At 57.7% G+C, this 14,920-nt stretch overlaps 1 protein-coding gene across 2 annotated transcripts in view; it reads left to right on the top strand.

Moving 5' to 3' along the window:
* The window catches only part of ALPL (alkaline phosphatase, biomineralization associated), a 57,355-nt gene extending 43,299 nt beyond the window's left edge, over positions 1–14,056 (top strand). For both annotated transcript variants that reach the window (XM_056122842.1, XM_056122843.1), the window contains exons 4-12: positions 41–156; positions 1,085–1,259; positions 2,092–2,267; positions 5,694–5,837; positions 7,467–7,536; positions 9,451–9,585; positions 11,507–11,698; positions 12,126–12,245; positions 13,079–14,056. In XM_056122842.1, coding sequence (XP_055978817.1) covers positions 41–156; positions 1,085–1,259; positions 2,092–2,267; positions 5,694–5,837; positions 7,467–7,536; positions 9,451–9,585; positions 11,507–11,698; positions 12,126–12,245; positions 13,079–13,344 — 1,394 coding nt within the window. In that variant the 3' untranslated portion in view covers positions 13,345–14,056. The remainder of the gene's footprint in view (positions 1–40; positions 157–1,084; positions 1,260–2,091; positions 2,268–5,693; positions 5,838–7,466; positions 7,537–9,450; positions 9,586–11,506; positions 11,699–12,125; positions 12,246–13,078) is intronic.
* Positions 14,057–14,920: the final 864 nt, after the last annotated feature.

The following is a 14,920-nucleotide window of genomic DNA, read 5'->3' on the forward strand; positions in this document are numbered from 1 at the left end:
CTGAGTTCAAGCCCCCCCCCCCCCCCCCCCGCCACTGCAGGGATGGGCGTCTCCACGGTGACAGCTGCCCGCATCCTCAAGGGCCAGCTCCACCACAACACAGGCGAGGAGACGCGGCTGGAGATGGACAAATTCCCCTATGTGGCGCTCTCCAAGGTACGTGGCGGCCGGTGTGCTCTGCAGAGCTGCGGGAGACAGGACGTGGCTGATCCTGGCTGACCCTGGCCAGGTCATCGGGCCTCCCCTCTGTGAAGTGAGGACCACACAGTGCCTTCTTTTCCAGGCTTTGTTTTAAGGGGTCTGGTTCCCTGATGGAACAGCTCCATGGTGGCTAATACACTCAGCCACAAGCCAGCCCCTCGGGTGCTGGACTCCAGAGCTAGGCCCCTGCAACCCCTGAGCCCCTCCGCACACTCCCTGACTCCTGAGGTGGGGGGCAGCTGCTGAGGGAAGCTCATGCATGCAAGACTTCCCCCACTGGGCTCCACCTGCCCCATGCACACTGGGCGTACCCCAGCCTTCTCTCCAGGCCATTCCTACCCAGCATTTGAGCTGACCCCTGTGCAGCAGCTGTCATCTTAGGGCATCTTGGGGCAGGTGGGGGTTGGAGTTATGGGGCTCTGCAGCAAATGTCTCCCAGACAAGGGGTCAGGCAGGGGTCCTGTGCAGTAGCAGGGGCTCTGGAATGCTGGGACATGGGCAGATGGTTTCAGAGACAGCACTAGAGTTGCATGGCAGAGAAGTGGGTGCCAACCTCTCATGTCCACCCTCTGGATCCCATTTCCCACTTGAGGCCTTATATGCCTTTGTTCCTGCCCCTACCCCACCACCCTCCGTGCCTTCAAGAACCCCTCCCTCTCCCTTTCCCTTTTGCCTCTAGCCTCCACGCCTGCTGGCCCAGCCCCCTCTCCTGCCAAACTCATCTCCACATTCATGCAAAGTCACATTCTGTCCCACTCTGCAAGGGTTGCCTGGATACAGGATGTGAGCGGCAGGAAGTGGGCTCCTGTGTGATACTGAGAGCTGGGGACTCTCTGCCTCCCTTGGGCGTGGCCATGGCCTGACCCTGCTGTCTCGCCTACAGACATACAACACCAACGCCCAGGTCCCTGACAGCGCAGGCACGGCCACTGCCTATCTGTGTGGGGTGAAGGCCAATGAGGGCACCGTAGGGGTGAGTGCCGCCACCCAGCGATCCCAGTGCAACACCACGCAAGGCAACGAGGTCACGTCCATCCTGCGCTGGGCCAAGGATGCAGGTGAGTGAGGGGCAGGACATGGCTCTGCCGCTGCTCCATGGGGCAGAGCGTGGAGAAAGATGCTCCGAGGTACCAGAGTCTGGAATATTCTTGGGCTCCCCGCTGGAACAGGGATGGCCCTGCTTTGGTCTCACCCATTTTCCTGAGTCTACTCCTGGGACCACCAAAGGGGGCATGAGAACAGCTCCCAGGCATGGTGTGAGGATGGTGAAGGACTAGTCCCCTCAGGCATCCAGGTGAGGCTCCCACTGGAGGGGCCACCAGGGAGGGACCCAGCAGTAGCACATTCCCCACACATGGGAGGCCCTGGGTTCAATTCCTGGCACTGCCCAAAACAAAACCAACTCCCCCAAGAACAAGTTCTATATCCCTCTGACTTCCTCTGTGGAATTGGGAGGCCCAAGCCTTACAACCCTGGAAACAGGTGGCAGGAACAACTGCCCCTGAGCCCCTATAGGAGGGCTCCCTATGTGGTTCAGCTTTGTTCTGGTCTGGGGCCACACCCGCTGGTGCTCAGGGCTTACTTTTGGTTCTGTTCTCAGGGATCACTCCGGGCCTTGTTCAGAGAATAGTGTGGGGAGCCGGGCCAGCGTGTCCAAGGCCAGCGCCTACCCTCTGACTGCTGGCCCCTGCTGTTCTCGATGGAGGGGAGAATTCAGTGCTCACAGCGCAGAGTATTTGGGAGACCCCCCAAAAGTTTAGAGGGGAGACTGTGCCCCAGGGTGTCCAGAGAACTGCCGGGAGGCCAGGCTTTGACTAGGAGTGGGAGGGAGACATCTGCTTGTGCACCCCAGCTCTGAATGACCCTCTCCCCACCATCATCACCCCCCAGGGAAATCCGTGGGTGTTGTCACCACCACGCGAGTGAACCACGCCACCCCCAGCGCCTCCTATGCCCACTCTGCCGACCGGGACTGGTACTCAGACTACGAGATGCCCCCCGAGGCCCTGAGCCAGGGCTGCAAGGACATTGCCTACCAGCTGGTCCATAACATCAGAGACATCGAGGTGAGTCGGCGGCAGCAGGGCTGGCCACTCCCCACGCATCCAGAGGCCTCCCAGCTTGTGAGGGGATTTGTGGTCGCAGCAGGAGGCTCTGGAGGGATAAACCCCGAGGTGGCAGCCGACACACCCCCAGAATCAGGCGCCCAGGGATTATTCTGTAAATTGGAACCTGGTGGTTCTCACCATGGGGGGTGACGGGGGCGGGCGGAGGGGGGAGTCACTATCAGAGTCAGAGCGGAGGAGGGCCTGCCCCGCACAATCCCAGCATTCCTCACCCAGCAGGCCCAGAGGAAGGGTGATGGAGCACAGCTCTCCTCGGAAAACTTGGGGTGCAGATCCTTGCCCTGCTGTTCACTAGCTGTGTGATCTTAGATCCCTGACCTAACCTCTGGGTCTTCTCCCTAACAAGTCTATTGTGAACTGCCCTTACCAGATAAGCCCTTGCAAGATGTAAACAGATTCTGCCTGCAGTGTCTAGCACGGGCCTGGGCCCCCTGGGGAGTGCTGAGGAAGCGGTGGACTTTATGTCCAGCCCAAATCCCAACCTCTGCATACGGCACCCCCAGACCCAGTGCACCCTTGCTCTGCTCCTTACCAACAGGCAGGCCTGAGGGGCAGAGCCCCTGAGACTAGGACAAGGGTTCCCTAAGGCCCTGAGAAAGTGGCCAGGTCCCACCTGCTCCTCAGCTGTTTTCTACTCTCACCAGAAAAACGCAAACCCTGTCGTGACTCCTGAGCCTCAGTTTCCCCACCTGTGCATCTCAACATAGAGCCCCCACCGCCAGCCCTTCCCAGGCCCCTGGAGGCGGCGATGAGGTCATGGGTGTGAGAACATTTGTTGTACAAGCATGGGGTATAATTACGGGGCTGCTCTTCCAGAGGGTTGGCAGCGGCAGCCTGAGAGAACGGGACAGGAGCTTAGGGGGAAGCCAGGAGAGGGGAGATGTCCTCTCAGTCCAGGAGAGGGGTGTGTGGTTGCGTCTGCAGGGCCACTGGGGCTGGAATCTAGGGGTTGGGGGGCGTTAAGCGAACCCTGACTGGGCCCTGCCTTCTCTCCTCTTGCCTTTTCCTGCCCATCCACCCTGATCCCCGACCGTCCGAGAGCCCCCAGTCACCCGCCCGTGCATGAAACAAATCTTGGTGTCCCACCCTGAAAATAAATATCTTCTACAAAAAAGAAAAAAAAAATTTTTTTTTTGAAAAAGAAAGAAGGACACAAACCCAAACCCCAAAGCCAAACAGCAAGTCTGTTATTTAGAGTTTAATGAGCCCGTGTGAAGTCCCTCTTGGGGCTGGAAATGATGAGGCTCAGGCAAGAAGATTGGGGGCTTCACGTTCCTCTCGGAACATGCCAAGGGGTCAGGTTCTGTGGGAACAATGTGGGGGGGCAGTGGCCAGCGGCCCAGTGTCCCCTCCCTCTTCTCCCAGCCTGCCCCAGTCTCGAGCCGCCAGCTGGGGCTGACGGGGGTGAGGGGGTGGGGGGGGTTATCTGCCTCTCCTGTTTGTTTGGGGAGCTGACTCCGGCCCTCCTCGTGACAGCAGCTCCCTGTCCCCCACAGCAAGCTGGCAGGAGGGGGCTCTCCCCTGGTCAGGTTGCGAGAGGGTCTGCACCAGGCCCTTGGTCATGGATCAGCGTTCACCCCAAAATTTGACTTGAAAGCCCACAGCCTCTTTGCATCCCCCCATGACCCAGGCTGGCCAGCGAGTATCCCCCCATCTCCGCCTCCAACCGGGACCCCCTGGCTCCCCTCCAGCCTGTCCCCACTAAGCTGACTGCTGGCGGGGGGGAGGCACAGGGGGACCTGCGAGCTGCCAGGCCTGGGCACCATGGCTCGAGGCCTGCCAGGCCCTGCTGTCCCCAGGTGTCAGCCAGGGGCGGCGGCCTGGAGTGACGCCGGCGGTGACAGGAGGACACCGGTGTGGTGGTCACCACAGGCGGTGGCTGTTATGTTCTTGGCCCCCGTTTTAAAAATAGTCAGGACTTCAAACATGGACTCCCAAGGAAAACAAACAGTCCCGCGTCCGTCTGCCCGCGCACGCCAGCCACAGGGGGTAAAATTAGCCTGGCGGGGACTACACAGACGAGAGTGCCGGCCCTCCGCTGGCCCAGGCTCCTGGCTGGGCTGTCCCAGACCTCCGGCCTCCCGCCGCGGGACAGGACTTCTTCCATTCCTGCCCCCGGCACTGCCCACGCAGCGCGGCTCCTGGTCCGGGGCAGCGAGGCAGAAAGGGTTCAAATCTTGCCTCTGCCACTTACTGAATTCCCCTGTATGTGGCCATGCGGAAGAGAAATGACCCTTCTGGCCGGGGAGAACGCAGAGGGCTGAGCATGTGCTTTGCATGCAGAGCCCTATTTCAGCTCCTGGGACCACATTGTTTCCCACTTAACATGTCCCTGAGCACTCTGGGGCTTTGAAAAAAAAAAAAGAAGGAAAGGAAATAAATTGTCTTTCTAAGCTGTTTTATTTGGGTACTGCTACCAATTTTTTTTGTTTGTTTTTTAAACTTTAGTTGCATAATTTACAAAGTGCTCGTCATAGTTTCAGCACAATTTCTTTCCACTTCATCCCACCCGCAGTGTGACTTTTCCCTCCACGGCGTCCCCAGCTTCCCTTCCATCCCCCAGCCTGCCTCCTGCACTGGCACTCTTGGAAAGTTTGCTTATTGTAGTTTGGATTCCATGCTCTCGGTGTTTAATGATTTAACTCCGCTCCATCTTCTGCTGTACCCTTCAAACCTGATGATCTGTAAGTGGTCTGTAACACACACTGAGCGGAATCCCTGAGTCCAGAACACTGTTCCTGTTTCTTTTGTTTTTGTTTGTTTGTTTGATTTTTGAGGATGAGGGTACCTGCCAGTGCTCGGGGCTTAGTTCTGGCTTTGTGCTCTGTATTCACTCCTGAGGGGTGGGGGGCTCAGAGGACCATCCAAGATGTCAGGGATCCAACCCAGGTCAGCTGCACACATGGCATGCACCCTCAATGATCCCTCTGACTCCACGCCCCCTGCTTCGTGCTTGGGACACTGGTTCCCTGGGCAGTGAAATGAGATGATGCATCACAGGTGTTTCCTGACACGCCGATAAGAAGTGTTGTTCTCATCCCGGTGGGATTGACACTTCAGGTTTCTGGAAATCCTGGCCAGGCAAGGGAGGTTGTTAGCAGCTGCAGTTATTCAGGAGCTCGGACTGCATTCTCCATGAATCTCTGATTTCTTCCCCAGCACTGAAAATTGGAGGCTCAGGTGGGCGGCAGGACTCAATTCAGGCAAAGCAGCCAGTGCTGGTCTAGAGGGCTGTGCCGGGGCACCTGGCTTCTTCTGCATTTCTTGGATCCCTGGAAAATTGATATCTTTCTCTCTCTCTCTCTCTCTCTCTCTCTCTTTCTCTGTCTCTCTCCCCCCCCTTTCTCCCTTTCCCCCACCCTTTAGGTGATTATGGGGGGTGGCCGGAAGTACATGTTCCCCAAGAATAAAACCGACGTGGAGTATGAGACGGACGAGAAGGCCAGGGGCACGAGGCTAGATGGCCTCAACCTCGTCGACATCTGGAAGAGTTTCAAACCAAGAAACAAGGTAGTGGGGTGCATGGACTGGAGTTTGCAGGCGGGCGGGGCAAACCCACTCTCCATCTGCTTTCCCCTCTGTAAAATGAGCATTTTAGTTCTGGCCTCCGTGGGTTCAAGTGGTCTGATCCATGAGAGGCACGTAGTGGATGATCCACCGGTTCCTTCCTGTGCAGGAACCCTGGGCTGGGCACAATGTCTGCAGGACAGAGAATTGGGAATGGGGAGGCTGGGGCCCCACGGAAGCCCAGAGGGGACAGACCACAGAGGTGAGGGCTGTAAACCCCAACAAGCGGAAGGGAGGGAGGAGGCAGAATTGGGAGTCTCTCCGGGCAGAGGTGGCAGGGGAGAGGAGGTGGCCACTGAGGTGGGAACCATCTGTGGTAAGTTGGCTTGACCAGGGCCGGGTCCTGGGTTCCCTGGAGAGGCTCTGGCCCTTTAAGTGCACGCTGCTGGCCGCTGGGCCTGGGGCAGCTGTGGTCTGGAAATGTCTGTGGTCAGTGCTGAAAACAGTGGGGAACAGCCTGGCAGCTGCTTTGATGTCACTCTGGAGTTGGGTTTCTGAGGGTTCCAGGACTGGCCCCCAGGGAGGCCTGGTGGACTGGGGCAGGACCCAGCAAGAGGTGGTGGGGAATGGCCCATCAGGGGGTGATGGGGGGGTTGGGATGAGCATTCGGATCATTTTCCATCCCTCTGAGTCAGCACGGGCCAGCTTTATCTCAGCCTCAGTTTCTTCCCTGAGAACACGCCAGAATCTAGTCCTTCTTGCTCTGGAGAATGCCAAGACCAGAGCCCTATGAAAGGAAGAACCTCCCGGTAGGGTCCCATCCCTGTAGCTGTGGGTGTCACAGGGTCCCCAGACAGGCCAGACGGGGTCCCCTCTTCCCCACTCCAGCATGTCTCAGAGCCTCATCTGTACCAATGGGGAGTGTAAGTTTCTGCCTCATCGGATGGATGCGGGGCTCAGAGGGGGTGACCCAGGAGAGCCCCCTGGAAAAGTGGGGAGCCTGCTTCCGTGCCTTTGCACCTCCCTTCCGGGACAGCTCCTAAGGTCTGGAAATCACTGGTGCCAATGCATTGCCTTCAGCCAAGGGGCTCCCTCAAACACTGGGCTCCTGGCTGGAGGAGTACTCCCAAACCAGGCACCAGATGGTGCTCCCCTCTGCACCTTTGGAAGCAGCCCTTCCCTTCACCCCTCAGAGACAGGGTCCCCAGTTCAAAGCTGGGGACTTTGTCCTGGGAATTAATTTTACCCTCCGTCTCCTCCTGGGGGCTCGCTGTGCTCCCAGAACACAAGCCCCAGATCCTCAGGCCCCCCCACCCGTGCCCTACCCTTCCTTCTCTGCAGTCCCTCCCCCAGCCCATCAATTCCTCCTTGTCCTCTGAGCCCCTCCCTGTGTAGACATCACCTCTGCCCCCTTCCTGCCTCGGGCATGTCCCCCCTACACTCACCCCCAACTCAGTTCTCAGAATTGTCGTGTCTCTGAGCTGGAATTGCTGTTTATTTGTCATTTCTGAGGACAAGGATGTTAAGTCCTTGGAGAGAGGGATTGCTAAATGAGGGAAACAGAAACTCGGCTCCAGCTCAGAGCAGCTGGGGTCAGCCCCAGCCGCCGTTCACCCGGGCCCTTCCCCCTAGCTCTCTGCCTACGTCTGGAACCGCACGAAGCTCATGGCCCTGAACCCCTACTCTGTGGACTACCTCTTGGGTAAGTGCGGCTGGCGGTGGGGGGAGGAGTGTGATGTGAGGGATGCCCCCAAGGGGCCCTGGGCTGGCTGGGGTCCAGCCACTCAGGAACCTTTGCCCTTGGACCTTGGGGGCAGTGGGAAGGGGGTTCTGGTTCATGAAATCAGGCTGGAAATCTGCTGGTGCAGCAGGGTGAGGCCAGGGGATGAGAGCTCAGGAAGGGCTGTGGACTGCAGCCTGGCACACAGGTGATCAGTGACCCAGTTCAGGCTGGACTCCTACCTGTGGAACCTGGTATATAGCTCCCCTGTGCCACAAGACTAGTCTGGTCATCTCTGTTTGCATGGACAGGGAATGGGGAACTGGTCAGGGGCCCAAGGGTGCCCTGAGCAGACATCTGAACGTGGCAGAAAAGTTGCCCACAAAACTTTTTCAAAGAGCACAGACCCTAGGTCCTGGAGTGTCATTGGAGGAGATCGTGGGTTCAGAGCCTCGTGCATGAGAATCCCACAAACACAGACATACATACACAGATACACCACACACATTCACACACACTGTTATACACACACACACACATGCCCACACACCATTACCAGACTCATTGTCGTGTGCCACACACACAGACACATACATGCACATGTCCCCACATACTACACACACTATTATACAACACACAGATACAGACACATACACCCCCATACTACCACAGCATATGGACACACATAGATACACCATGCACATACATACACATACACATCCCACATGCACACACTACACACACACACACACACACACACAGAGCTACGGACCATGTGCCATGGCACCTCCTCTCCTGGATCTGAGTCCAGCTCTACCTCCCATGGATGGGCAGGTGCTATCTGTGTGCCTCAGTTTCCTCCTCTGTGAAGCGGGAACGATGACTCTTGACTGTGGAGGTAATGACCGTCTCCCTCAGTCTCGAGGATTAGATGAGCTCACACATTTAAGTTCTGTTGCTGTGTAATGACTTATCCCCGCGCTTTAACAGTTTAAGACAAGGGTAAACATCTATTACTAAACGCAATTTCTTTGAGTCAGGAATGGGGGGTGGGAAGGTGCTCTCAGTTGGGTCTCTCAGGAGGTCACAGTCATCTGAAGGCGTATGTGGGGCTTCCACAGGGCTGCCAGCAGGACTCCCCTCACTCACCCCCACCACCTCCGGAGCTGCACACCCTTGGGACCGCTGTATTGCCTTCTGGTGTTTGTGGGAGGGGGCCGAGGGTGTGCGCTTCCAGAGGAGGGGAGGTGGCCCGGGGGTGTGTCCCAGAGAGGCGTTTGTGGGCGTCTTGTTTGGCTGCACCCCTCACAACAGGCACAGGACGTGCAGATCTGGAAACAGCAGGGCTGCACGTGGGTCTGGTGACCCAGCCGGGAGTGATCCTCCTCCTTATTTTCACAAAAGAGCAAACCCAGCGCGGCCAGTGAACTTCAGGGGCGTGACCCTAGGAGTTCTGCCACGTCGCTGCCCATGCCCTTCAAAACCGCCCTGAAGTGTTGTGCGCACATTGCCATGCCAACCCATTGGGCTTGGGGCCCCAGCATCTGCTCATTGCCCTGCATCGGGTGCCCTCCGGGCCGAGGGAGACCAATAAATTTGAGCCGAGGAAGAGCCCCTTAGGTCTGAGTCCTGCATACGTCCTTCACCCCTCCCTGTCCCCAAGTATTTCCTGACACCCCAGTTCCTTGAGACTCCTGAAAGAGCCAGGGATCTATCTCTCCATCCATGTCTCCCTGAGATCTCTCTCTCCTCTCCTCTCTCCTCTTTTCTCCTCTTTCTCTCTCTGAGGAGTGAGACTACTCCTAACTCGTGGGGTGACATGGTGCTGGAGATCGCGTCCAGGTTGGCCGCATGAAGGCCAGTGCCTCAGCCTGTGGTCTCTCTCTGTCTCCTCAGGTCTCTTTGAGCCAGGGGACATGCAGTACGAGCTGAACCGGAACAACGTGACCGACCCGTCTCTCTCAGAGATGGTGGAGGTGGCCATCAAGATCCTGAGCAAGAACCCTAAAGGCTTCTTCTTGCTGGTAGAAGGTATGGACCTCTCCTTCTCCACCCCCTCCCCCCAAGGTCTCAGATAAATCCTGTCATCAGTGGAGGAGGGGGGCAGTGATGAAGTCCCGCAGGCTTAGTCCAGGGAGGCTTCCTGGGAGAAGAGGCAAGTTTCCATTTGGTTAGTATTTGTTTGCTTGGTTGGTATTGGTTTTCTGGGCCACACCTGGCAGTGCTCAGGAAAGACTGCTGACTCTGCCTTCAGGGATCATTCCTAGCAGGGCTTGGGGAACCACATGCAGTGCCAGGCATTGAACCGGTCCTCAGTGAGGCAGCTTTCCTTCTGCGGAAGGACTGGCTCAAGAGCCCCCTGCAGCTCTCCACGCTCCACTACCTGGAAAGAAAGATCTCCAGGCTGTGGTTTTCTTTTATTAGTGAAACACCATGAGGTACAGTTGTAGACTTACAAATTTTTGTGCTTGGGTTTCAGTTATACAATGATCGAGTACCCATCCCTCCACCAGTGCCCATTCTCCACACCACCAATGGTCCCCAGTAACTCTCCCATACCTTCCCATCCTCCCCCCCTCCCACACACACACACACCCCAACCCTCCTCTGTGGCAGGGCAGGCTGTGGTTTTCTTTCCCACACTGCAGCCAGCAGTCTCCGGGGGTTCTGGTGCTGCGGGGAAGCCAGAATCCAACCTGGGCCCTCCTGAATCAGTGCTGCCATCCTCTGGCCGCATGACTGTTGCCGGGACACTGCTGCCCAGCGGGGCCCTGAATAGTCCCCTTTTCAGAAAAGGATTGTTCACATCCATTGCATTTCGAGACATGAAGTACTGGGCACAGAGCCCAGCAGGCAGAAAATGCTGTGTTTCGAGGAGGAGGAGGAGGAGGATTACACAACAGCTAAGTCCGAGACAATAGGAAATGTGAGGAAGTGATAGTTTTCAGAGGCTTCTGGGTTTCTAATAGCCACGGTCCATGTATGTGAACACACACACAGGGACACACATAGGCACACGTGCACACACATAAATACACAGCCTCACACCAACGTTTGCACACAGACACTTCCAGACCCCTCTGCCCTCCAGGGGGCCCGTAGCCGCCAGCCTGGCTTGGTTGCTTTCTTGCCAAACCCCAGGGTTCCTACTCAAGCCCAGCGGTCTCCGCCCGTCAGGGTCTGTGACGCTGAGAAACGAGCCACGAATCGGCAGTGGCGAGCTCCAGGCTCCCCGGGGAGCTGTCCTCTTTGTGAGCAGGGCCACGCCAGGCCACACCAAGCCCGCTCCCAAGGCTACAACAAAGGCGGGATCCACCCTGCCAGCATGCCCGGGCAGGGAAGCCAGCCAGACCCAGACTCCGCACCCTCACATCTGGAGTGTCCCCAGAGGCCGGGCACACAGCCTTTCACTGTGACCTTGAAAACCAATCTCAGTGCTGGGCCTTCTGCAAGCACTGGGGGCCGGTGGCATGGAATGCAGGTCCGGAGGGCTGTGTTCGAACAGAGACAGAAAGCAGGGGCTGCAGACTGACTCATCCGAGTTTGAATCCCCAGAAGTGCCACCTTGGATTTTGCATGTCCCTGCCTGAGAACTCATTTAGTCTGATGATATCCGGCACTGACTGTGCCCAGCTCGACCAAGTGTGTGTGGAAGGGAGATCAGCTATGGGCATAATGCACCCTTTGCTGCCTCTGAGACCCTCAGAATCCTCCAGTAAACCAGAGGTGGGGAAGGGAGCACTGGCAAGCATCGGCAGGACCCGCTGTAGGCATGTGGGAACTTCGCCCGGTGCCTCGGCCTGTATGCACCCCCAGCAGAGTTGAGTGGCTGCAGAAACTGGCATGGGTCACTCCAGGGCACGATGGTTTGCCATCAAGTTAACCTGGGGCTGTCCAGATGCAGACCTTGCTCCCCGCCCCCTCACTCAAGACCTTTGCCTTCATATCCCAGGAGGCAGGATTGACCATGGGCACCACGAGGGCAAGGCCAAACAGGCCCTCCATGAGGCAGTGGAGATGGACAGGGCCATCGGGTTGGCAGGCACCATGACCTCCCTGGAGGACACGCTGACCATCGTCACCGCTGACCACTCCCACGTCTTCACCTTTGGCGGGTACACCCCTCGCGGCAACTCCATCTTCGGTAGGTGCCCAACATTGGTCCTCTGCTGGTGTGAGTGGGGAGGGGACCCAGCTAGGTCTGCCTCAGTGGGACTCAGTGAGAAATGGATGGGGAGAAAAAGGTACTGATGGGGGTGGGGAAAGGATGCAAGGCTAGAGTGAGGTGAGTGGATGAGGGGCTGCCTGCAGGATGCATGGAGCAAGTAAGGATGAGTGGATGGTGAGTGGGTCGGTGAGGAGAGTGGATGGATGGATGGACAGACAGAGGATGGATGGACGGATGGATGGGCAGAAGGGCAGATGGATGGATGGATAGATAGACAGATGGGCGGTCAGATTGAGGGATGAACAGAGAATGTGGGATAGTGAAAATGGAGGTTTTATGGGGGAGATAAGGGGTTCCCGGGGATGCTGTATTCTGACCCTTCCACCCCACACTTCTTGTGCAGGTCTGGCCCCCATGGTGAGTGACACGGACAAGAAGCCCTTCACTTCCATCCTATATGGCAACGGGCCTGGCTACAAGGTGGTGGGCGGTGAGCGAGAGAACGTCTCCATGGTGGACTATGGTGAGACCCAAACCCGGGACTGTGGGGCCACTTCGGGCTGAGCTGAGAAACACACATGGGACGGAGTCGGACAGTGCCAGCCGGAACCTCCTTCCTGACTAATGGGCCACTGCTGCTTCTGAGCAGCTGTGACCAGGCGTGTCTTCAAACTGGCTCTGTCGTATCCAACCCAGGAGCCTTCCTGCTTCATCTGCATCCAGGCTGCTGAATGTTTTCTGCATGTGTTTGGTTTTTGTTTTAGGGGTTTGGGGCATCATGCCAGCTCTGGGCTCAAGGGTGACCCCTGACAGTGCTTGCATGTGGCCTGTACGATCTCTCTGACCTCTTTCTTGTTTTGGGAGGGCCATGCCCAGTGTCCTGGGTCTGCTCAGGGAGCCACACAGTGGGGGTATTGGTGAGCCCAGGGCTCCCATTGGCAACGCATATGCTCCAGCCCTTTGAACCATCCCCACCAGACCTGGATGAACAGTTTTCTCTTTTTTTATAACCCCTTCCCCTAAAAAAAGTGTTTTGGTTTTTTTTTCCGGAGGGGCAGGGAGCACACCCCATGGTGCTCAGGACTGATTCTTGTCTCTGCCCTCAAGGATCACTCCTGGTAGGCTCGGGGGACCATGTGGGGTGCCAGGAATTGAACCCAGGTCGACTGCGTGCAAAGCATACCCCTACTACAGTATCACTCTACCCCCGGAGTGAATAAAAGTTCTTGATGTCTGTCCCCAGGGGTGTGGGGGCGTCTAGTGGAGTGACCAGTGATAGTATGGTGGGATGGGGGTGGAGAGGTCACAGGGAAGCTGCCCTGGAGGGCCCTCAGCATGTGTTTCTCCTGCCCCCAGCTCACAACAACTACCAGGCGCAGTCTGCCGTGCCCCTGCGCCACGAGACTCACGGCGGGGAGGACGTGGCCGTCTTTGCCAAGGGCCCCATGGCCCACCTGCTGCACGGCGTCCACGAGCAGAACTACATCCCGCACGTCATGGCGTACGCGGCCTGCATCGGTGCGAACCGCGACCACTGCTCCTCGGCCAACTCTGCCAGCAGCCCCGCCGCGGGCTCCCTGCTGCTCCTGCTGGCCCTTCTGCTTCCGGGCATCCTCTTCTGAGGGCTCGGCGCCCGGGCGCCCACCCATGACAGAGAGCCAGCCTCTCCCAGCTCTGCCCGCTACCCGGCGGCGGGGGCCGCTCCCGCCTCTGCAGCTGCCAGAAAGGGGGGCCCAGGAAACCAAAGTCTGCTGCCTGCCTCGCTCCCCTCCGGACACCCTCCACGGGGGCCAGACTCAGCCTGGCCTCCGGCCTCCGGCCCTCCCCGCTGCCTCTTTGGCCATCACGGAGAGTTTCTCTTGGGCAGGCAGAGAGTACAGACTGCAGAAATTCTCAAAGCATCTTATTTTTCTAGCAAACATATTTCTCCAGACCCAGAGGCCCTGGGGTGTCCGTGGAACATTCCAGATCTGACCTTCTCTCTCCCTTCTCCTTCCTTCTGGAGCTCAACAGGCCCCTCCATGCTCATGGCTCTTGTCCCCAAGCCTGGCCTACCTACTGGGGAGACCAAGCGCTTTTCCTGGGCGCAGGGCTGTCTCACCCACTCATTCCAAGCGCCCTGGACTCCTAGGAAGGGCACCTCTGGCTCTGACTGTCCAGCTTCAGGGTGGCCGGCTGGGACATGCAGCTCGCAGGGTGGACACGGCCCAGCTCTGAACACGCATGCCAGCTCGCCTCTGAAGCGACTCTCCTGTTTGGAATGGCGTTTCCTCCCTCTTTTTGGTGTTGGTGAAAAGAGAACACAAAACATTCAAATAAAACTCTCCAAATATTTCTGAGGACAGAGCGGAGTCTTTGTGGTCAGCGAGCAAAAGATGGAAATAAGCTCATTTCTCTGGGAAGAGCACGGGATGGGCGGGGAGGAAGGGGTCTGCCACTGGCTTGGGGGCTTCCCTGTTCATGGGGGATGGGGAGGGACTTGGGACAAAGTCCCTGGCATTGGGGATTTGTTGGGACAGTAATGATGACAGTGAACTGGATGACTGACCCCCCGGGAGGCCTTTGTGCCTGATAACCAACAGTTTCGGGGGTGATGGGACGGCTCGTGTTTGCCCAAGTTGTGGAGCTGGATTTGAACCAACCAGCTCTCCCTGGTCCCAAAGTTCTTGACTACCTTTGCTTTTCTGAAATGCGTTTCCAGTGTCCTACCCGCTGAGAGGGGTGCGTTGAGGAGATCAACCTCACCAGTTAGAGCCTCACAGGAACCGGTTCAGGGAACAGCCTCACAGAAGGAAGGGAGGCTGAGCGGGTTTCTCGGCAGTGTCCCGGCAGTCCTGCCTGAGGGGCAGCTCTTTGGCGTACGCTGGGCAGTGAGACCAGCTCAACTCCACCTTCTCCCCTTCACTCTCAAGTGCACGGTTCTCGGGAGCTGATCTTATGGCAGGATACTTGTGTTTCATAACCTCTTACTCGGATCACACTTGGTCCACCGGGTGCTCCCCAAACAGTGCTCAGGGGTCCTAGTGAGCACTCCTGAGTGCTTCAGTGCTGCGGTGCTGCTCAGGTTCAGCAGTACAGGGGGCCGCCAGGGCTTCCCGGCCAGGGCCATGCCGGTTGGGGCTGTGGGACTGTGGGATGCAGTTCTGGGCAGGGCAGGCCCGAGCCCCTGAGCCCAAAGCTCTTCCCATGAGCCCACAC

The sequence above is a fragment of the Sorex fumeus genome, unplaced genomic scaffold (assembly GCF_029834395.1).
Source record: "Sorex fumeus unplaced genomic scaffold, SorFum_2.1 ptg000047l, whole genome shotgun sequence".
Lineage (NCBI taxonomy): Eukaryota > Metazoa > Chordata > Mammalia > Eulipotyphla > Soricidae > Sorex > Sorex fumeus.